Genomic DNA, 24,650 nt, shown 5'->3' with positions numbered 1-24,650 from the left:
AGCAGGAAGGATGCTTCTAGGGCACGGTGCTCCCTGTACGTGGTGACTTGCTAGGGGAAATTCCAGGTGCATCAGGAAATGTGAATGTTGAAGCAGCGTCCCTCTACTCAGACGCTGTGTTACTAAAGAGCAGTTGATAAAACGTTTGAAATACAAAAATGTCTTTCACATTTAAATGTTGAGAAATTGAACACTGTTCATAAAAATTTGTTTTCTTTCAAGTGATCCTGGGGTTGGCCCCTGTGATGAGAAGGGTCTAGAATGTGATGCTTTACTGGAGCCAAATACACTTTGGGGCCCGAAAACTGGGGAGCTCAATGCTGTAAGTAGCTTATTTCACATATTTTTTGTTTATGAAAACAATTGATAACATTTGATTTTTGACAAGAACTTGGTCAGTTTAAATTGAAATTGAACCGACTGTCTGACAAGGTGTTATGCCAAGTTAGTAGGGTTGTTGGGATCATAAGACACATATTCTTATCCTCAAAGAATTAATAACTAATAGTTTTTTGGGGAAAAAAAATTGTATGTCGGGCCAGCTGTGGCATATTGGTTAAAGCAACTGGATGCCACATGGCTGACTGTGTGGTTCAAGTCCTGGACCTGGTGACTTGAAAAACCACTGGCCTCATTTGCATGCTTGCCCAAAAATCTTGAGAGCAGAGTAGGGAAGGGACTGCAACCTGGTCGTCCCTCCTGTAGGGGTGCTTTCACTTTCTCTGGCACGTGTACATGCCCTATGGCAAACAAAAGAAAGAAGAAAGGAAAAAAAGTTTTAAGAAATAAAAATAATGTGGTCTTTGGGATTATTACAGACACATAATGTTTTGACGAATGAAGATAGTATGAATGGGTTATTTGTCCCTTATTCTATAAACTTTTTCACTTTTTAAAGTTTATTATTTAATTTGCCAGAGGGTGTGTATGCTCACCAGAGAGGAGAGAGAGACAGACAGAGAAAGAGAAAAAGCACTCCCCAGGAGAGCCCAGGAGAGATAGCCACACCACAATCCGTTCTCTGCTCAGGCATATTTTTCAAGTCACTGGGGTCCAGCACGTGAACCACACAATTGGCTGCGTGGAGTCCAGCAACCTTCGCCATCACACCACTGGATGACCCCTAGAAACCTTTTTATTTAAGACTTATTTGAGGCTGGTAGGTGGCATGGTGGTTGGGGCACTGGACTCCCATGTGGCCGTTCGTGGTTTGAGTCCTGGATCTGATGGCTTGCTTTACCAAATTAAAAATAATAATAAATTAAATTAATAATTCTTTTTTCTAAAGCATTATTTTATTTATTTATTTTTCACTTGAGGAAATGAAATATTTTATGTAAAGTGCTTTATAAGCTCCACACAGCTATATAAATATTCAGGCATTAATATTTATTTATGAATTACATATAAACTAACAGGTTAGATTACTTAAATATCCATCTGTAACCTAGTCTTTTATTTATAATAAAACACGAACATCAAGACATGATGATGGGACCAGCAGTTGGTGTAATGGCTATGTTGCTGGACTCCCTTGTACTCGGCCACCGTTCAGGTCCCAGACCGGGTGGCTTAAACTCATGCTGGACGCATGTGCGTGTATGCCTAGGATCTTGAGAGGAGAATGGAGAAGGGATTGTGGCGTGGCCATCCCCCGGGGGGTGATTTCTCGCCTTCTGTCTCTCTGTCTCTCTCTAGAGGTCTTTCTGGCGCGCACATATGCCCTATAGCAAAAACCACTCCAAAAAATAATAATGATAATAATAACAACAACAAATAGAATTAAATAAATCATTCTTTTTTAAGAATTATTTTATTTAACTTTATTTACTTATTTATTTTAATTTGACCAGAGAGGGACAGCACAGCAAGAGAGAGAGAGAGAAAATGAGAAAGCAAGCTGCCAGGTTTGGACTTGAACTGCACTTGGCCATGTGAGAGGCCAGTACCCTTAATCACCATGCCATCTGCTGGCCTCATTAAATAAATAAATAATTGTTAAAATAAAAAGAAATTAGCTACAATCTGGATAGATGCTGACTTATCCATCTCTTTTTGCTTCTTATAGTTCTTGTCACTGAAAAACTGGACTCTGCAACTGGTAAGTAAGCAATTATATTCAGCTTTCTTGTATTTCTTTCTTCCTAAATTAAAGTCAAATAGGGTCTTATTAGTATCTTATTTTCCAAATTTTAGTTAAATATATTTTTTCTTTCTTAGTTTCTGCAATTTTATGCTTACTAAAAATTCCATTAGGTTGTTTAAGATAGGCATGTACTTTATTATCTGGCTTCATAACCCAGAGCTGTGGTTAAATGGCTTTTTAAAATCACATTTAGGATATTGAACGAAGCAACAAATCTATTCAGTTCAAGTATCTGATTGACTGGTTGATTGGTTGATTTTTTTTAACCTGTTTGTCATTGCTATGCATTCTGCCATTGGTATTTGTAAGAATGGAATAGGAATAGAAATTTGGATCAGTGGTGAGGAAGTGAGGTAGCTAGATAAGAGAAACTAATGCACATGTAATTAAGTGATTGAGGGGCACATTCACCCAGAGAGTGTGCATACTTACTTGTATATGAAACTAATATTGGCAATTATTGTATTTTAATTTGATCTCTTTTTTTAGAGAGAGAAAAATTTTTGCTATAGGGAGTGTGTGTTCACCAGAGAGACAGAGAGATATGGAGAGAGAGAGAAAGTGAGAAATCACCCCCCTAGGGAGGACAGCCATGCCACAATCTGTTCTCCTCCATTCACCTCTCAGGATTTTGGGCACACACACACTCGTGCCCGGTGTGAGTTTCAAGCCTCTGGGTTCAGGACTCAAACCATGGTCAGCCATGTAGGAGTCCAACACCTTAACCAGTCCTTCACCTGCTGCACCATATTTTAATTTGATCTTAGTATCAAGGAACATACATTCACTCCGTTGAGTGACAGAGGTACGATTCAACAAATACTGAGTACTTATTATATACTTATTATATGCTGAGTTCTGTGAAGGAAATAAATTTAAAATATTTGCTATAATCCTGTTATGAATATAGAAATCCTTATGTCCAGTTCCTGGAGGCTGTGTTAGGCAGTAGTCATTTTATCAGCTCTTGTTTAACTCATTCATCCAAAACAAATTTAGAGGAATGTGTTTGAAAGGATTCATGAGTTTGAAAGAATTCATATTGCATCTGTAATGGAATTTTTTTTTTTAATTTAGAAGCAACAATCATTATTTTCAGAAGAAGAAGAATATACCACTGGATCTGAGGTCACTGAAGATGAAGTTGGGGATGAAGAAGAAGTATCCAAGAAACAAAGTATGGGCATTTTACTTAAAATCTCATTATTGATGAAGGAGTTGCATTCTGAAAGCTGTAATGCGAAGGATGGGGAACTGGCTTTATCTAGGTTACAACACAGAAAAGATAAAATAAAAGAGGCTCCATAAAGATTCCCCAAACCCGGCACCAATACTGAACACTCATAAAGTTAAGAAAGTACAGTATACTGAGAAATAATCCTGCATGTTTTCACTTCGGCCGTAACCCCAGGTTATAACCCACACAATGTGTGGCAGCTTAGCCTCACATCAGTAGATCTGAGGTGATTTGCAATGACACTCAAATGAAGATTAAGTTATATTCATTGAAGTATGATCTTTTTTTATTAAAGGTATTATTATTATATAACTACAATAGTCCTTCCTCATCCATGGTTTTGCTTTCTATGGTTTTAGTTACTTGTGGTCAACTCCAGTCTAAAAATATTAAATAGAAAATTTCAGAAATAAAGAACTTTAAGTTTTAAATTCCACATCATTCTGAATAGCATGAGAAATTCACTCCAGCCAGTGATGGACATGAATCGTCCATTGTCCAGCATACCAACACTATATATACTGCCTATTAGGTCAAGTGATGTCAGGTAACTCATGATTTACTTAACGGTGGCCCTAAAGCACAATAGTGATGCTGACATGTTGTTAGAGTTGTTCTTTTTTTTAATCTCTTACTAACCCTAATTTATAAATTAAACTTTGCTGCAAGGATGTTACAGAAAAAAATATAGTTTATATAGGGTTCAGTACTATCTGTGGTTTCAGGCATCAACTGGAGGGCTCAGAACATTCTCCCACAGATAAGGGGAGACTGTTTACAGAATGATGTTTTTTGGCGGGGAGGTTTTTACTGTAGGGCACGTGCACTCACCAGAAAGAGAGACAAAGCGAGAAATCACCCCCCCAGGGGGGATGGCCACGCCGCAGTCCCTTCTCCTCCATCCTCCTCTCAGGATCTTGGGCATGCACGCACATGTGCCCGGCATGAGTTTAAGCCACTGGGTCTGGGACTTGAACTGCGGTCAACTACATGGGAGTCCAGCGAGATAGTCATTACACTAACTGCTGGTCCTGATTTTATAGAATGATTTTATGTAATTATTTTTCAATGTATTCTAAGAAACAGTAGGGTAAATATGTTCAAAGAGTATGTGAAGACTTAGCTATTTAGAAGGCATTTGAAAAAGAATGTTTAAACAACTTGCAAGTTAAACCCAAAACTGATTGATGTCCTACAAGGCAATAAACCATAACCTTCCGGGTTATTTTTTTCTACCAGACAACAGTTGTTTGCTTTTCTGTTAGACACAAAAATCTGTAAATTAATATGTAACTTTAGTTAATAGTAGATAGCAAAGTAGTAGATAGTAGAAGTAGTAGATGTGGGTTGCCAAGACCCTGTCAGGAGTCTGTCTTGCGGGACCAGCAGTTAGGGTAATGGCTATGTCACTGGACTCCCATGTAGTTGATCCTGGTTTGAATCCCAGACCCAGTGGCTTAAACTTATGCCAAGTGTATGTGTGTGCGTGCCCAAGATCCCGAGAGGAGAATGGAGAAGGAATTGTGGTGTGGCCATCTCCACTGGGGGGTGATTTCTTGCTTTCTGTCTCTCTGTCTTTCTCTCTTTCTGGAGAGCACGCGCGCCCTATAGCAAAAACGAGGACCCGCGCCCCCTAAAGAAAAAACCCCCCCAAAAAAAAAAAAAAAAAAAAAAAGAGTTTGTCTTGGAACCAGCAGATGGTGTAATGATTACATTGCTGGACTCCCACGTAGTTGACTACAATTCAAGCCCCTGACCTGGTGGCTTGAAACTCACGCCAGGCACTTGGGCGTGCGTGCCCAAACTCCCGAGAGGAAATAGAGGACGAGGGATCATGGCGTGGCCATATCCTCTGGGGGGTGATTTTTTGCTTTCTGTCTCTTGTCCCCCTCTGGTGACTGCACATGCCCTATAGCAAAAATCTCTCTCTCTCAATAAATAAATAAATAAAAAGATTTTTCTGCTTGTGATCACGATATAAAGTTGTAAGCAATGTAGCAAAAATTGTGAAGCTGGCCAATAAATAACTGATGTTTGGGAAATGATCCTCTAGGAGATTATACTTACCAACATGTGTTGTTTATGCTTCTTTTGCCACCTCCTTTTTTGCCTGTCTTTCTTCACTGCACTAAGCTTTACTTTCCTCCAGGATAGATTCAGAATATTGACTTCAAGAATGCTCTAGTCAAGGATATAATTTTTCCCAAATATATACTTCTTCCCAAGATCATTCCTATCCTACTTCCTATTTAAGATATTTTAAAGGTTTTGTGAATTATTTTCTATCTCTACATTCAAAATTGTGTTTTTCTGAGTTGTAGTTGTTGTTTCTATTTTTTTTTCTTTTTTAGGTTTTTGCCATAGGCACATGTGCTCTGTGGAGAGACAGAGAAAAGGAAAGAGGAAAAGTGAGAAATTCCCCTCCAGAGTAATAACCATTCCACAATTTCTTCTCCATTCTCTCAGTATTTGGGATACATAAACACTCGCACACATGCACACACACAGGCTCAGCATGATTTTTAAGGGTCTGGGCCTCTGGCCATGGTCAGCCATGTGCGAATCCAGCACCTTAACTACTACTCCACTTGCTGGCCTCTGTATTTGATGGTTTAAGTAATTTATTGTCAGAGAACACGTGTGTGAGAGAGAGAAAGCACCCCCCTTCAGTGAAGCATGGTCATGATCCAATCCCCTTTTCACCCTTTCTCCTTCCCAGCAGGACGTTGGACATGCACACATGTGGACCGGCATGTTTTTCTAGCTGCTGGGACTGGGATTCAAATCATGGTCAGTAGTTTAGAATCCAGCTCCCAATGCTTAACACCTGAGCTGTGGAGCTGGCCCTATTGTTGTGGGTGTGTGTATAAATTTACTTATAAATTTGAAATTAGAAGATGACTCCCCTATCTAGTTAGATTCAGAGAAATAAATATGTAGTTTTCCCCATTTTTCTATATCTGATTTCATTGGGACTTTGAATTTATTGTCCTCACTTTTCCCCCAAAATTTTTATGAAGTAAAATTAACAGTAGTAATCAAAATGAATCCCTGTAAAAAGCAAGTTCAGTTTACTTCTCCACATATTTTTTTTTTATTCAGAGATAATTTGCTAATTTTTTAAAAATAATGTGGGTGTGGCCATCAGGTGATATGGTGGTTTAAGTGCTAGACTCTCATATGACTGTGGTTTGAACCCCAGACCTGGTGCCTTGCTTTCTCTCTCTGATGAGCACACATGCCCTGTAGCAAATAATAATAATAATAATGATAATGATAATAATAAATTTGTAATTTTAAAAATTAATTAATCAATGTTTACATTTCATTATGTCTTTATATATTTCTTTTTCCAACACAAATACCATGCATGTCAGTTAAGATAAGGATATTACTATATATATTATCATTGGCAAATATCTTCTAATTTTTTGTCAGTTAAGCATACTTTTACCTGTTTTTTTCTTCCCCCTTTCCCCTCTCTCCTTTCCATTCTAAACTGTTTTTTTTTTTTCTGACATTTTATTGATTCATAAAAGATCTTAAAGTATGGACAAAGTTAGAATCTAGTTACAAGTGCACTGTAATTTTCTTCTGAAACTTTTTTTTTTCTATCCATGCCCCTCTTACTAAAGGGAGCTATAAACTAACTTATTTGAAAAAGGAAAAAATTAGGTTAATCTCAATTTGGTCTGTTATTTGCACAAAGCCGCATAAGAATTCCATTTCTGATGCAAGGCAGCAGATGCTATTGTATTATTGAACTTATGCAAATCACTATTCTGCCACAAAATAAGAATGTTCACAAATATTTTCCAATTGTTACTGAACCCAACAACTCAAAAGAAAACCAAAATCCTTAAATCTGGAAGACAAAGCATAGAAGAAAATCAATAATGTTTTAGAAAAAAGTCATAGACTTCTATTTCACCAGTTCAGTCTCATGTAATCTCTCTTTTGTTGAATTTGCAGTGTTACTGTGGTCTGACCTTTCCATTAACATTCGACATTATTGCTGATATTTTAGAACTTGTCCCTATCATTAAGTTGGCCTTTTTCTTGGTAATTTTTTTTTTTTGTTTTCTTATTTGTCTTAATTTTCCTGGTATAGTACTCCCTGCAGAACTCCTCGAAGAGCTGGTCTGGTGTTAGTAAATTCTTTCAGGTTTTTTTGTCTGAGATTTTTTTTTTTTAAGATTTATTTGTTTAATTTTATTTATTTATTCATTTATTTTATTTTGAACAGAGAGAGAGAGTGCAAACCACCAGGTCCAAGATTCGAACTGTGGTCGACAATGTGGGAGTGTCCAGCACCTGAGCCACCATGCCACCTTCTGGTCCCCTATCTGAGAATGTTTTTATCTTTTTTTCCCATATGAAGGATAATCTTGCCAGATATAGTATTTTTGGTTGAAACTGTTTTTAACTTAACACTTTGAATTTATTTTCTCATTCTTTCCTTGTTTGCATTGTTTCCAGTGGGAGGTCCGATGTTAACCTGATGGGATATCCTTTGAAATTAACTTGATGTTTTTCTCTTCCCAATTTTAATATCTAAACTCTTTCTGTGGTTTTGGTCAATCTGGCAATGATGTACCTTAGAGAAGATCTTCTTGGGTTGATTGTATGTGGGGTCCTTTGTATTTCTTGGGTCTGGATATTTGAATGCCTCTCTAGGTTTAGAAAGTTTTCTTCCAGGATTTCATGGAATAGATTACTAATGCCATGTTTAGTTTCTACACCTTCTAGTATACCAATTATCCAGATGTTTGGGCATCTAATGGTATCTAGTATTATTTGTATATTATTCTCATTCTTTTGGGTTATTTTATTAGTCTTTTTGATAATTTTTTCTAAGTCAGAGGTTCTGTCTTCTACATCTGAGATTCGATCTTCTGCATGACCTTACCTGCTTTTAATACTTTCAAGGGAGGTTTTGATTTCCTGTATTACAGCCTTCATCTCTAATAGTTCTATTTGTTTCTTTTTTATGGTGTGTATTTCCTCTTTCGATTGTGCAAGAACTTCCTCACTTCCTGGAATTCTCTTTTCTCCTGCATCTTCTGGAGCCCATTGCCTTCTTTCTCTTGCATCTCTGTTAGCTTCATCACTATGAATGTTCTAAATTCTTGGGGGTTTTTTTGGAGAGGTTTTTGCTATAGGGCACGTGCGCTGGCCAGAAAGAGACAGAGACAGAAAGTGAGAAATCACCCCCCAGGGGGGATGGCCACACTGCATTCCCTTCTCCTCCATTCTCCTCTCAGGATATTGGGCATGCACGCATAGCACCCAGCTTGAGTTTAAGCCACCGGGTTCAGGACTCAAACCGCAGTCGACTACATGGGAGTCCAGCAACATAGCCATTACGCTAACTGATCGTCCCAAATATTCTAAATTCTTTATATGCTGTCTCTATGAGTTTCATTGTACTGTCTGTGGATGATGAAGGGCTGTTCTTTCCTCTAGTTGTTTCTGGTCATCTGATGGGTTATACGTTACTTCCTACCTGGCTCTTCATCGGGTGTTGGGGTGAAGAAGGGGTTAGGAGCAGAGGCTTTTTGGTTGAAGACCCGGGGCTAGGCCCACCTCAGATGCACATGGGTTCTGAAATTAGCAAGAAAAAGGAGAGGTCAGAGACAAGAGACCTACAGATTTTTAAAAAAATTATGTGTGTGTGTATGTGTGTGTGTGTGTAAAAGAAAACTTTTGAGAGAAAAGGAGAGGAAGTGAGAATGACAGCAACAGAAAGAAGATCATTAATTTATAATTCTAAAGAAAATGTCGGTGGGGCTGGACAGTGGCTCAGCAGTGAAACGCAACACTGCAAGGGATCCTCAGATGGGAAGGTTCCCTGTTCAGGTCCAGAGACCTCTGAGTACCCAGAACATGCACATCCCCGAAATAGTGGACTGACTGAAGACGGGGTGTGGATTATAATGTCAAGACCCTGTTAGGGATGTTTTCTCTCTCTCTCTCTCTCTCTCTTTCTCTCTCTCTCTTCCTCCTTTCCCCTCCTTCCCTCTCCTCTCTCTCTCTCTCCTTTTTATACTCTCTCTCATCCTTTCCCTGTCTCTTTCACTTTTGGAAGAAATAAATAATAAATAAACAAACAAACAAAAATGCGGGTTTGGGGCCAGCCCTGTAACCCAACAGTTAAGAAAACCAGATACATGAGACCAGCAGTTAGTGTAATGGTGTGTCGATGAACTCCCATGTAGTCGATCACGGTTTGAGTCCCGGACCCGGTGGCTTAAACTCATGCCAGGTGCGAGTGCGTGCGTGCCCAAGATCCCAAGAGGAGAATGGAGGAGAAGAGATTGTGGCGTGGCCGTCCCCCCTGTGGGATGATTTCTCGCTTTCTGTCTCTCTATCTCTTTCTCATGAGCGCACGTGCCCTATAACAAAAATCTCTTTAAAAAAATAAAAGAAAGAAAAAATTTAAAAAGAAAAGAAAACTAGATCCAATATGACTGACCACTGTTCACATCTTGGCCACACTGTCTGACAAATGCCAGGTCTGTGTGTGTGTGTGACCAAAATCCCAACAGGATGGAGAGGTAGAGAAGGGATTACAGCTAGACCATGCCTTGTAGGTGGGTGCTTCTGGCTTGTGAATATACCCTCTGACAATTAAAAAAAAAAATGTGGTTTTTTAAAAATTATCTAATTCGGGGACCAGCAGGTGGTGAGGTGGTTAAAGGCTCTGGACTCCAACGTGACTGACCATGGTTTGAGTCTCAGACCTGGTGGCTTGCTTTCTCACTTTCTCTCTCTCTCTTTCTCACTCTCACTCTATCTCTCCCTAGTAAAATTAAAATAAATGAATAAATAAATAAATAAAGTTAAAACATATTTTTTTAAAGTATCTAATTGTTTAGAAGTAGCAAATACGTTGGAGTGGTATTTATGGGACTTAACACTCACAACATTGACCTTCTTTTATCAGGGAAAAAGGAGAAGCCAAAGAAATTCACTAAACAACCAAAAAAACCAATATCTTCACCCTGTACACAGAAGAAAGAAAAGGCATTGGAGAAGGTAACTCTATTACCACTCTAAAGCAGATATGGAAGAAAGAAGCTAGTATAGCCAGGAAAAATCTGAAAGCAAAGAATAATGAATACCATGATAGAGTCCTAGCAGTGTAAAAATGAGTGAAGGAGGTTCTTTATGCACTGAGATTAAAGATCTCTGAGACATCCTGACAAGGGAAAAAAAGCAAGGTACAGAACAGTGTGTATACACATCTGTTTGTGCATGTAAGGTGGGGAATTAATGAATACATGAATTTCCTTAATATACAGATAAAATAGCTTTGGAAAGCTACGTGAGAAATTGATGAGGGGGGACCAGCAGATGACGTAATGGTTACATCACTGGACTCCCACATTTTCAACTGTGGTGTGAGTGTTGGACCTGTGACTTAAAACTCACTGGGCACGTGTGCATACATACCCAAATCCTGAGAGCAGAATGGAGAAGTGATTGTGGCGTGGCCATCTCCCCTGGGGGGTGATTTCTTACTTTCTGTCTCTCCAGCGAGCACATACGCCCTATGACAAAAATCTCACTCAAAAAAAAGGAATTGATGATTGATTACCTCTAAGGAAGGGAACTGAATGCATGGGGGACAGAGACTTTTTACTATATGTGCTATTTGTACCTTTTGAATATTGAACCAGTGTTAGCATATTTTTTTTTTAAATCAGACATTTTTTAAAAGAATTATTAATTAATTAATTAATTAATTTTCAATTCACCAGAGAGTGAGAAAGTGAGACATCAAGCTACCAGGTCCAGGACTCAAACCATGGTCGACCATGTGGGAGTCCAGCACCTTAACCAGCACATCATCTGCTGCCCTCCCCATCAGTAGACTTTTAAAATTAAAAACAAATTTTGTTTTATAACCTTTTGAAATAATTGCTATTTCCCCAGGCCTTTAAAAAAGGGGTAAAAAGTCATATGGGGGCCAGTAGATGGTATGGAGTTTGAGGTGCTGGATTCTACATGACTGGCTGTGCAATTAAAGTCCTGGACCTGGTCGCTTGAAACTCATTCTGAGTATGTGTGCATGCAAGCCCAAAATCCCAAGAGGAGAATGGAGGAGAAGAGATTGCAGTGTGGCCATGCCCCCGGAAAGTAATTTCTCACTTTCTCTCTCTCTCCCTCTGTCTCTCTCTGGTGAGTGCACGCCCCCTATAGGGAAAACTAAAAAAAAGCCAGATAGAAATAGAACAGTGGGGCCAACAGATGGTGTAGTGGTTACATCACTGGACTCCCATATAACTGATTGTGGTTCAAGTCCTGGACCTAATACCTTGACTGTCACACTGGGTGTGGGTGTGTGCCCAAGATCCTGGGAGAAGAATGGAAGAGAAAAGATTGCAGCATGACCATTCCTCCTGGGGGGTGATTTCTTACCTTCTCTCTCACTGTCTCTGTCTGTCTCTCTGGTGAATACACATGCCCTAAGGCAGAAACCTCTAAAAAAAGAAAAAGAAATATGAGAACAGTAAAAACCAGTCAACTAAAAGGAAACATAAAGTCCAAAAATGTGCAAAAGGCTGGAGTTGAGGGACAGCAATAATGGCTGTGTCACTGAACTCTCATGTAGCAGACCGTGATTCGAGTCCCAGACCCGGTGGCTTAAACTCACCCCGGGTGCATGTGCGTGCATGCCCAAGATCCCAAGAGGAGAATGGAGAAGGGATTGCAGCATGGCCATCCCCCCCTGGGGAGTGATTTCTCGCTTTCTATCTCTCTGTCTCTCTCTGTCTTTCTGGCGAACACACACGTCCTATAGCAAACACATCTCCAAAAAAAAGAAAAAAGGCTGGAGTCGAGAGAGGAGCCACACAATTACATTACACAGCTTGTATGAAGGGGTCTTTGAAAAGTATATGGAGAATATATGTTAGGAAAAAACTGTATGGATTTTTTAACAAAATAAACTTGTATTTAATTCCACTTTCCCATGAACTTTTCAACATCTCTTTGTATATTAATCTTTGCATTAAGTACTGTAGGCACAGGGATCAGCAGGTGGTGTGGTGGTTAAAGTGCTGGACATTCCCACATGGCCAGCCACGGTACGAGTCCTGGACCTGGTGGCTTGCTTTCTCACCCCCCCCCCCCCCTCCCCACTGGTTGGGGGGGGGGGGGGGGGGGTAGTCAAATTAAAATGAATGAATGAATGAATGAATGAATGAATAAATCTTTTTTAAAAAGTATAGGCACATAAATGGGACTTAATTCTTTTTTTTCCCTTCCAGTTTTTGCTGTAGGATATGTGTGCTTACCAGAGAAAAACAGACAGAGAAAAAAAGTGAGAAATCACCCTTCAGGGAGGATGACCCCATCTCAGTCCCTTCTCCCCCATTTTCCTCTCGGGATTTTGGGTGAGCTCACACATGCACCTGGCATGATTCTCGAGCTGTTGTGTCTCGTACTCAAACAGCAGAGTCAACTATGTGGGATCCAGCCACTTTAACCTCCACGCCACCTGCTGGCTCAATGGGCACTTCATTTTGAAAGACTGCATAAACTGAAGCTTCAAGATAGTCTTGTTTTGGAGAAATTTAACATCTCTGAACCTCTAACTGTAGAGATAATAGCAATAGTGCCCATCTCACATGGTGGTTACAAGTTTTAAATGAAATAGCACTTGTAATATTCTTAGTATAGTGTCTTCTGCTCAGTAAATGTAACATTCTATTAACTATAACACTAATAAGCAAATATATTCTAATCAGGCCTTAATATTGTCTACTTTTTTTTTAGTCAGCTTCTAGAGATGTGTCTCCTTTCATGTGAGTATTGCTCCTTAATTCAATCAGATGTACACCCTTAAAGCAGCATCAATGTTGATTTTGTTCAATTTTTCCAATAGTGTGAGTATGCAGAAGAATAAATGGGATGCCACAAGATCCTTGAGATTCAACCAAGATGCACAGAGAGAAGATGGTAAATTTTATTATTTGGGTAACATACTAACTGTGTACAAATTACAATGATAGGAATATCTTTCATTTTATGAAGTATGCTGAATACTTATGCTTATACTTATACTTTTATGAAGGTTCACACTTCAGAATAACACCCCAGATTTGCACATTCCCTTGGCACCAACCAGAGTTTCGTTACTAGACAATCCTAGTGGATAATGTATTGCTTTATGAATCTGTGCTTTGAGGTCTCTCAGACTTTTTGTCCTTTACTTTCACTGTAAAGGTAACTGAGTATAATTAGGCTGATCATGGTGACCATGGTGGTATGAGTCATTTCCTTACTAGCTACCTAAAATTCTTTATGGACAGGGACCAGCAGGTGGCTTGGTGGTTGAGGCACTGGACTCCCACGTGGCCGACCATGGTTTGAGTTGCAGACCTGGCAGCTTGCTTTCTTACTTCCTTTTTCTCTGGTGAGCACATGTGTCCTATAGCAAATTTTAAAATAATAATAATAAATAAAATTAATTCTTTTAAAAATTCTTCATAGACATATAGATATATGTGTCTGTTACATAATAGCAAAACTATTTTCATGGGGCAGTACAGTGGTGAAATATGATGCTCTGTGAAGCTGACCCACATGGAAGGGTTCCAGGATCATGTCTGGGGACCTCTCTGAGTGCTCTGGGCTGGCCTGTAAGTATGTGCTTCTGATTTGGCTGACTGAGGCTGGAAGTGGGTTGCAGCATCAGGGCTTAAGGGTGCTGTCTCTCACTAGTGGAAAAAATTAACTTTAAAAAAAAATTATATACACACACACACACACACACACACATATATATATATAGAGAGAGAGAGAGAGTTTATTTTTAAATTTGCTGTAGGGATCATGTACTCACCAGAGAGAGAGACAAACCAAGCCATCAGATCTGAGACTCAAACCATGACCAATCATGTGGGAGTTCAGCACCTCAATCACCATGCCACCTGCTAGCCCCTGGAAATCAACTTTTTCAAAAAAAGACATTGTCGTAAACCCTCAGTGATGACAGTCTTCTTTGAGAAATGAAAGTTGCAGGCCCAGCCACTGTGGTACAGTACTACTGCTAACGTCCCACAGTGCTGGATTCATGGTGACCACAGTTCAGATCCCAGGTTGGCCTGAAAAGCAGACTGGGCAGATGTGCAGCACCAGGATCCTGGGAACTGGAGGCTGGGAAACAGCAGGATGGCATGAGCCTTTCTGGGTATTTTCTATCTGTCTCTCACACTTCTACACTTTCTCTCACGTCTGCTCACACGTGTTCTATCACTGTGAAAAGAAATAAAAGTTATACATCACCCTTAGGAAAATAAAGTTTGGGCCAGCAGATGGTGTGGTCAGGGCACTGGACTCCCATATGGCTGACCACAGTTTGAGTCCCAGCTCTGGTGGCTTGCTCTCTCTCTCTCTCTCTCTCTCTCTCTCTCTCTCTCTCTCGTGAGCACATGTACCCTACAGCAAATTTTTTTTTAATTTTTTAATTAAAAGACAAGTAAGGTTTAATATTTTTTACCTTCAGATCAGCGGCGGATGTCTGAAATTACAGGACACCTAATAAAAATGAGATTGGGTGATCTGGAGCGAGTCAAGTCAAAGGAAGCAAAAGAAGTAAGAATTGTATACTGGTATACTGTACATGCAAAGCCTTTTTACTGTCGTTTTTTTAGCATCAGAAATATAAAGATTTTTTTAGGCAGGATTTTTAAGAGTGACCATCCATGCCGTCGTACCATCCAAAGCATGATTCATAAGAGAAAAAAAAAAAATGGCTAAATCTCACTTTATCAAAATTTCAAAGTTCTAGGGGCCAGCAGGTGGCATAGTGGTTAAGGACGCTGGGCTCCCACGTTGCCAACCACGTTTCGAGTCCTGGACCTAGCAGCTTGCTTTCTCACTACCCCCTCCTTCGTCCCTCTGTGGTCAAATTAAATAAATAAATAAAATAAAAATAACTCTAAAAAATTGTTCAAGTTTTGGTTTTTGAAAAATACTTTTAAGAGAATGAAAAGACAAGTTGTAAACTGAGAACATACATGTAAAACATGTATCTGACTCAAGACTGTTATCAAGACAACGTAAAGAACTCTCAAAACTCAGTAGGCCCAGGCATGGTAGTGCATCCTAGTAGATGCTGCTAACTGGCAGGCCGAGGTCACATAGAAGGTCTGGGCTTTATTTCTGGCTCATCCTAAAATGTGGGCCTGATGGCATGCACCTGTAATCCCAGCTATTCAGGAGACCGATACAAGTAGATCATGGCATAGGGAGATCTTGTCTTTAAAAACAACCAAAAAATCACTAAATAATAAACAACCAACTGGGTCCAGCAGGTGATATGGCGGTTAAGGCACTAGATCTCCCATGGCTGCTGACTGAGTCCCGGTCTTGGTGGCTTGCTTTTACACTTTCTCTCTGTCTTGCTCACTCTACCCTTCTCTGGTCAAAATAAAAAGAAAGAAAGTTAAATAAAAATGAAAAAAAATTATTTAGTTTGAGTACTGGACCTGGCTGCTTGAAAATCTCAGTGGGTGCATGTGCACATGCCCAAAATCCTGAGAGGAGAATGGATGAGATGAGATGGAGGTGTGGCCCTTCTTAGAGAGTGATTTCTCACCTTCCCTCTCTCTCCACTCCTGTATCTTTCTGGCAAATGTACATGCCTTATAGCAAAAACAAAAACAAAGAAACAGGACCTAGTAAACATAAAACAGGCTAAAGAGTAACCAGACACCAAGAAAGAAGGGATCCAGATGACTAGTATAAAAACATCATTAGTCATTAGGGAAAGTAAATTAAAACCTCAATGAGATACCACTATACATCAATGACAATGTCTAATGTTTGTTTTAAATACCCATACCAAGGGACCAGCAGATAGCATGGTGATTAAGGTGCTGGACACTCCCACATGGCCAATCACGGTTCGAGTCCTGGACGTGGTGGCTTACTTTCCCATTTTCCCTCTGTGTGTGTCTGTCTCTGATCAAATTAAAATAAGGGAATAAGTAAATAAAATAAAATAAAATTTTTCATTTTTATTTAACTTTATTAATTTATTTAAATTTTGACCAGAGAAGGATAGAGTGAGAGAGAGCCATCTGGAAAATAGTTGGCAGTTTCTTGCAGGCATTCACCCACCATACAAATCAGTTTATAAGTTGAGAGTAGTCTTATTCATAATCACCGAAAGCTAAGAACCCCCTCCAATGATGTCCTTTGCCTGATATGTAAACAAGCTGTACACACAGAAATGAAGGAGCTCACCCACGTATCAACATGGGTGAATCTCCTTACAGTATACGAAGTGAAAGAACCCAAATCCAAATGGCTGTGTACTGTACGGTTTCCTTTATTTAATGTTCTGAAAAATGCAGAACTTTGGGAGCGGAGAACAAATCAGTGGTTGCCAGAAATTGGAGTGGTGAATGTATTGACTTAGAAGGGCATAGAGGGGTTTTTTAGGGGGTAATTAAAATGTTGTGTGTTCACTATGACAGTAGTTACACAACTGTATATATTTGTCAGAATCTGGAAGTACACACTAACAAGGTCAATTTTACCATATGTAAAATGTACCTCAAAAAGCCTGGACTGAAAAATCAAAATAAAATTACTTCTAACTGGGGCCAGTAGATGGCATGGTGGTTGAGGCGCTGGACTTCCACATGGTTCAACTGTGGTTCAAGTCCTGGACCTGACGGCTTGAAATGTATTCTGGGCGTGTGTGCATGCATGCCCAAAGTCCCAAGAGGAGAATAGAGGAGAAGAGATTGCAGTGTGGCCATCCCTGCTGCAGAGTGGTTTCTCACTTTCTCTCTCCATATCTCTTTGTCTTTAGCAAGTGCATGTGCCCTATAGCAAATCTCTCTTTTAAAAAGAAAAAATTATATCTAAATTTAAAACTGATGTCATTTGAGTAAGGTAGAGCACCTATTGAATCAGTAAAGAGAATTTTGCTTCTTTATTCTGCAGTTTGCAGGAGGTATTTACTCCAGGATTGAAGCTCAAATCAAGGCCTCAGTGCCAGTCAGTGCCCGGCAAACCAGCTCAGAGAAAAACACAAGGTAAATCAGCACAAACTAATTCTGAATGCCATACAATGTGAAGGGGATTTTTGTTTTTAGGGTAAATCATGTGAACACTATTACCACATAATTTGAGTCTGTTTCCATGTTGTTTCAAGGATTATATCATCAAAAAATTAATTAGAGCTAGATTTTAACTTTGAAGGTTAAGATTTAAAAAGGTCATGAGCACATTTAATGGAAGTATAGAGAGGTTTGTTTTTAAGTTTTCTACTTATTGAGCCAACTTCATTCTGAGCCAACTTCTGATTAGAAATGCAAGCCAGGGGCTGGCAGGTGGCGTGTCGGTTAAAGCACTAAACTCCCACATGGCCAGCCGTAGTTCAGGTCCTGGACCTTGTGGCTTCCTTTCTCATTTTCCCTCTCTCTCTCTCTCTCTGGTCAAATTGGAAAATAATAATAAAGTTAAAATAAAAAATAATAATTCTTGGGGACCAGCAGTTAGCATAATGGCTATGTCGCTGAACTCCCATGTAGCCAACCGCAGTTTGATTCCCGGACCAGGTGGCTTAAACTCACACTGGGCGTGTGTGCGTGCATGCCCAAGATCCCAAGAGGAGAATGGAGGAGAAGGGATTGTGGCATGGCCATCCCCCCTGGGGAGTGATTTCTCGCTTTCTATCTCTCTGTCTCTCTCTGTCTTTGTGGCAAGTACACGTACCCTATAATAAAAACCTTTCCCCAAAAAAATAAATAAATAAAGTAAAATAATAATTCTTAAATAAGTAAATGCTAGCTGTAGGCCAGCAGTTGGCATGGTGGTTGAGGAACTAGACTCCCACATGGCTGACTGCAGTTTGAGTTCCAGATATGGTGGCTCGCTTTCTCACTTTCCCTCCCCCAGCTTTCTAGTGGGTGCACATGCCCTGTAGCAAATTTTTTAAAAATAATAATAATGATAAATAAAATAATTCAGTTTTTAAAAAATAATAATTAATGTATTTAATTCTATTTGTTGATATTATTTTTTAATTTGACCAGACAGAGAGAGAGAGAGAAAGGGAAAGCAAGAAAGCAAGCCACCAGGTCTGGGACTCAAATCATAGTCGGCCATGTGGGAATCCAGCGCCTTTAACCACCATGCCACCTGCTGGCCCCAATAATTCATTTTTTTAAATGCAAGCTGTAGTATTACTGTGAATTACTGGAATTGTATTGTTTGTAGAAAATATATAATTAATTAATATAAATAACTGAAGTCTCTTTTCTGTTCCCTGTCTTAATATCTTTTTTTAAACAAAATTATTTCCTTTATTTTATTTATCATTACTGTTATTTTTAATTTGACCAGTGAGATGTAGAGGAAGCAAGCAAGCAAGCTGCCAAGTCTGGGACTGAACTCCATGTGGGAGTCCAGCGCCTTTAACCACCATACCACGTGTCAGCTAATATCTTATTTCTCTTGATAAAATCTGACTTACATGTTTTGTGTCATTTTATATCACAACATTTCTGTTAAAGATGAATGATTACTGGAGGCCAGCTGGTGGTATGGTGGTTAAGGTGCTCGATCCCACATGGCTCCATGGTTCAAGTACAGAGCCAGCAGCCTGTAAAACACATAAGGCGTGTGTGTGTGTGTGCCCAAAATCTCTAGAGAAAGCATTGCATCATGGCCGTCCTCCCTAGGAGATGATTTCCCACTTTCTCTCTCTCTGTGTCCCCCTTGGTCTCTCTTATGAGGGCACACACCTATGGCAAAAATTCTTTTTTTTTTTTTTTTTTTTTTTTTTTTTTTTTTTTTTTTGAGAGGTTTTTGCTATAGGGCATGTGTGCTCGCTGGAAACAGAGACAGACAGACAGAAAGCGAGAAATCACTCCCCAGGGGGATGGCCACACCACAATCCCTTCTCCTCCATTCTCCTTTCAGGATCTTGGGCACGTTCGCACATGCGCTCGGCGTGAGTTTAAGCCACCGGGTCCAGGAGTTGAACCACGGTCGACTATATGGGAGTCCAACGGCATAGCCATTACATCAACTGCTGGTCCCGGCTAAAACTCTTAAAACCAAAAAAAAAAAAAAAAAATAGTAATGATTACTGCCATTTAAAAATTAATATCAAAGATCCCAATGCTAAAACTCTTAAAACCAAAAAAAAAAAAAAAAAATAGTAATGATTACTGCCATTTAAAAATTAATATCAAAGATCCCAATGCCTTTGTAATGATTACTGAGATTTAAAAATTAATATCAAAGATCCCAATGCCTTAGTAGTAATTTCTAAGTCCAGAGAAGCTCAGAAACTCAGAAGTTTTTCTCATGTTTGAGTAAATTCAAACTTGAATTGAGCTGCAGTGATATAATTTATAATTTTTCTTTATCCCATTTCACGTAAATGTTCATTCATTTCATGGAAGAAACATTAATGTATTTTATTGTGGGGCACTACTCCAGATTCATAAAATATAATACTCATACCATATTATCTCTCAATAAACAAAGACAGTCTAAATTCCAAAATAAATCTTACTTCAGGGGTTTTAGAAATGGATTATGGAACTATATGAAGATTCATTTAACTTTGATATTGTCAAGGAAACTTAATGTAAAGCAGCAACAACTTCCTATTGTTTCAGAAACAACTCTGATCTCCTGTTTTGTTTTAAAAATTTAGGTCTAAAAGTCGTTTTGCTCAAGGACGTCCTGCATAAAGCACCTTAAAATATATCTAGAAAGACAGAAGACACACTCCTGGACATCTGAAATTGCTCACTTCTTGAAGATCTTCAGAATGATGACTTCTGAGTGTTTTAAGTTATTTATTAATTATTCCCGTAAGCCACATAAGTCATAGTGCTAAGAGACATGTATAGTTAGGTTTCAAGGAGATCTAATTGTAAATAGGAAACTTCTTACACCTAATTTTCTCTTAGTGTGATTCTAAGCTATATAGAAAACAGTTATTTACAAGTTTGCATACTTAAGTATCCTGGTATTTGTTGTCTTTTATTTATTTGAAAGAGAAGAGGCCTAAAGCTGTCAAGTCGCTAAGTCTTTCTAAAGACTTCCCCTTAAAAAGTTGGGGAACTCATGTGGTAGTGTGACCATGCATGCGCACTGATCGTGGTATGTCTTTGGGGCTGTAAGTCTTGGGGTAGTATTGAGAGCTGAGGTTTGTATGATGGAATTCCCAATGATGCTGATTTTAAGTTTGCATGAACACGAAGAAGTGGCAAATCTCAAGACTACAGTAAATGAAGTTTCAAGGTGAGATATTTCAATACTGTGTTGGGCAGAAGGGTTCCTTTTTTTTTTTCCAGCATTACTCTATGTACAATGTTAATCCAACTTTTTTCTTTCAGTTTTTAATGCTTATCTATTGGTCATTGAAACTGCAAGTACCGATTATTATCTTTTTCCTCTGTGAAGCTAGTGTCATTCTGCATTTGCTAAAATAAGCAATGAGAGTTTTAAGATAATAAATCATTTCAGTTGTGTGAGACACCCACTGTTCAGTTCTCAGGGCTCTAAGACCCAACCGTATTTCCATAGCCAGTCAAGTAGCCCCTTAAAACAGTTATAATTGCTAGTTACTTTAGAGATGCCTAAAACATTTCCAGATACATTAGATGGGTGAAAAATTACATATATTCAAGAAAAATCAAAATAAAATTTATTTTTTAAATCATGTTTTAATTTTTCTAACCAGGCAGAAAGGGTGCTCAGGGAAATTTTGTTCCAAACTGTAAGCATGTAATAAATTATGTGTTTGGAAATTACTTATATGTAGGTCTCTGAAAAACTTTACGATGCACTGTTTCTATTTTTTAATTTTCATTTGCCTTATACTTGAAAATTCAGATTATTCAGAGAACAGACTTTGATAGTGTGTGACAGAATAGCAGTTTCTAATGAAATGTTAAAGTGTTACACTCAGTTTACACTTACATAAACCATCTTTAGTGAGTATTTTAGTTGATAAATGAAGGTAGATGTTATTAGATGTTATCTGTTTGGCTTTGCCAACGTTTCTGAATTTCTGTTTGGAAGTTTTGTTCCAGTCTTTATTTGTTTCAATTGTTTGATACTTTGGAAATAAAACATATCATTTCTGTCTTCAAAAGAAAATGTTTTGTAGTACATTATATGTAAGCCCTGTTAATACCAGAGCCTTGTGGTCTACTGTGCCCGCTGATACAGGGACTTGGGTTTGTACGTGGAAGCAGTGCTGTAATGTCACCGCAAGAAGAGGAAAATGTGCTCTTGACTGTGGATTCTTCTCCCCTGGGAGGACTGTACCAATGAATTGATTTTTACAAACTGGAATCTATTAGAATTTGATTATCTACAGAATGTGTTTCTTTAATTTTGTTAATGTCTGTAATACATAACACATTCACCTCAAACTATTTACTTAACCTCTTAACATCATTTCTTTTTCCAACTGCATTGAAGTTTTACCTTGCATTAATTCTGAATTCACGTTTTTAAAATTGAAATAAACATTATGACAAAAGTTGTTTGGAAAGTCCCTTGATCTGACTCATTCTATCTTTTCAGGAAAAGTCTGGATGGGCTTTAGATTCTACAGATTTTCAGAGAAAACTAACTCTGTTACAAGATGAAATCTTTCAAAAAAAAAAAAAAGATGAAATCTTTCAAATTTTAAGATTGTCTTACAAGGGCCGGCAGGTGGCTTGGTGGTTAAGGGTGCTGGACTCCCACATAGCCAACTGTGGTTCAAGTCCTGGACCTGGTGGCTTGTTCGCTCGCTCGCTTTCTCTCACTCTATCCCTCTCTGGTCAAATTGAAATAAATAAATGAATAAATAAAGAGAGTTTTAAAAATAATTTTAAAAAAAGATTGTCTTACACTGGGGCCAGCAGGTGGTGTGGTGGTTGAGGCACTGGACCCCCACATGGCCAACCACAGTTCAAGTCCTGGACCTGACAGCTTGCTTTCTCAATTTCCCTCTCTCTCTCTCTCTGGACAAATTAAAAAATGATGCTAAATAAAATTAAGTAAATCTTTTATTTAAGAAAAAGGGTCCTGAACCCTTTTTAGGGAAGATCAACACATATTAATTAATAAGGAAATATAAGATATGATCAACACTGTAAGCCAACTAAACCTAGCATACATCTAGTCCATTCCGTTCAACAAGACCACACTCAAGAACAGCTGAATATATATTCTTCTCCTGTACACATGGAACCTTTTCCAGAACAGACCATGTGCTAAACCATAAAACAAGCCTCAATAGAATTGAAAGGATAGAAATACTTCATAATATGTTTTCTAATCACAGGGAATGAAATTAGAAATAAGGAAATTTGAGAAACCCATAGTTACGTTGAAATCAACACATAGCTAAGAACTGAAGGGTCAAGAAAGAAATCCCAAGGGAAATTAGAAAATATTTCAAGATGAATGATAAAAATATACCCAAACTTGGGACCAACAGTTAGCGTAATGTCTGTCGCTGGACTCCCACGTAGTCGACTGCAGTTCGCGTCCTGGACCCAGTGGCTTAAAACTCACGCCAGGCACATGTGCGTACATGCCCAAGGTCCCAAGAGGAGAAGGGATTGCGACATGGCCATCCCCCCTGGGGGGTGATTTCTCACTTTCTGTCTCTCTGTCTCTGTCTGGCAAGTGCACGTGCCGTATAGTGAAAACCTCTCAAAAAAAAAAATATATATATATATATATATACCCAAACTTAACAGGATGCAGCTAAAACAGTGCCTAGAGAGCAATTTGCTACTGTAAATACCTATATCAAAAAGAGAATGCAGGATGGGAAAGTTTTTTTAAGTCAAAAGTAAAATGACTAACAAGTTAATAAAAAACTTTAAAATGGGTTTATGGTACCTAAGCATTTTGTTGTGGATTCACTTGTGTAGCCTATGGCACCACTGTTATGTATTTTGTTTTGTTCACTAGATACGCTGGGTCATCAGAAAGGGCAGCTAGGATTCTTTTGAGTGAAAAAGCACTTAAATGTTAAGGGAAATATAGCTGCTGTACTAGCATTTCAGAGTTGGTCCAGTCAATTACGGTTTTGATCAGTTGTGTGAATCGTCTCCTGTATATCATCCAGGAGTAGCCTCCCTAAAATGTCCAGTTAATGGTTCTAGTCGGCCCTCTAGGTTTGTATGAGAGTAACTGAATTCTTCACGTCCGTACACTCTGAAATCTTGCCATATCCTTATTTGCCCTTCACTTTCTCACTTTCCTCCACCACCTCTCAGAGCTTTGGAAAACTTGTGATTAACGCTCTCCAGGGTGTTACACGTGCATTTATTATATAGAATTTGGTAAATAATAATTCAATAGCTGCTACTACCAGCAGCAGCCTTGCCAAGGTGCTGAGCCGACCAAGGCTGTGCTTAAAGGTCAAAGGCTCAAAACAGATCCTGGGGCCCCACCAGATCAGACTCCTCCACTAGAATCATAAATAAAAGATGAGACATCACAAAAGTAAAAAGGGTTATGAAGGAATACTATACTATAAACAAACTTCCTTTCTATACTGTAAACAAATGTATGTCAATAATAAGAAATAAATAATTCACACACACACACACACACACACATACACACACTAGGCCAGCTGATTGTGCGGTGGTTAAAGTGGCTGGATCCTATTCGTTTTTTTTATTTATTCAATAATAATCAAAAGGAGGGAGAAATAGAGGAGGGACTGTGGTTTGACCAGCCTTGTGGGGAGTGTTCTCTACCATCCACTCCGCCACCGACCCCAGTGAGCACACCCTCTAGTAAATTCAAAAACAAAAACAGGAAACCTACAACCAACTTAATTATTGGTGAAGGACTGTTTGCTTTCCACTAAGATCAGGAACAAGACATAGATGTCTACTCTGAACAAGACATAGATGTCTACTCAGTATTGTAGTGGGGGCCTAGCCAGGACAATTAGGCCATAAAATGACATAAAACATATTTAGATTGGAAAAGAAGTAAAACTATATTGAGAGGTGACTTGATTTTGTATATAGAAAATCCTAAGGATTCATGAAAACATTTACAAATAATTGAGTTTAGCAGGGCCTCTGGATACAAGATCAAAATATCAAAATAAATTTATTTCTGAACATTAGCAGTGGGAAGTATGAAAATTAAGAAAATAATTCCATTTATAAGTAATGTAAGAAAGTAAAAGATGTTTAGAAAGAATTATTTAATATTTTTTATTTTTATTTTATCAAAAAAAAGAAAGGG

At 38.7% G+C, this 24,650-nt stretch overlaps 1 protein-coding gene across 1 annotated transcript in view; it reads left to right on the top strand.

Annotated features, from left to right (window-relative positions):
• SANBR (SANT and BTB domain regulator of CSR) overlaps positions 1-20,806 on the top strand; it is a 67,983-nt gene extending 47,177 nt beyond the window's left edge. The window contains 9 exon segments of the mRNA XM_006172111.3: positions 223-322; positions 2,069-2,101; positions 3,224-3,323; positions 10,330-10,421; positions 13,167-13,195; positions 13,276-13,349; positions 14,899-14,987; positions 17,352-17,443; positions 20,080-20,806. Coding sequence (XP_006172173.1) covers positions 223-322; positions 2,069-2,101; positions 3,224-3,323; positions 10,330-10,421; positions 13,167-13,195; positions 13,276-13,349; positions 14,899-14,987; positions 17,352-17,443; positions 20,080-20,116 — 646 coding nt within the window. The 3' untranslated portion in view covers positions 20,117-20,806.
• Positions 20,807-24,650: the final 3,844 nt, after the last annotated feature.

Source organism: Tupaia chinensis, unplaced genomic scaffold, assembly GCF_000334495.1.
Source record: "Tupaia chinensis unplaced genomic scaffold, TupChi_1.0 Scaffold000341_1, whole genome shotgun sequence".
NCBI classification, from domain to species: domain Eukaryota; kingdom Metazoa; phylum Chordata; class Mammalia; order Scandentia; family Tupaiidae; genus Tupaia; species Tupaia belangeri.
Note: the sequence above shows the minus strand (reverse complement) of the source record. Positions and strands in the feature narration are given on the sequence as shown.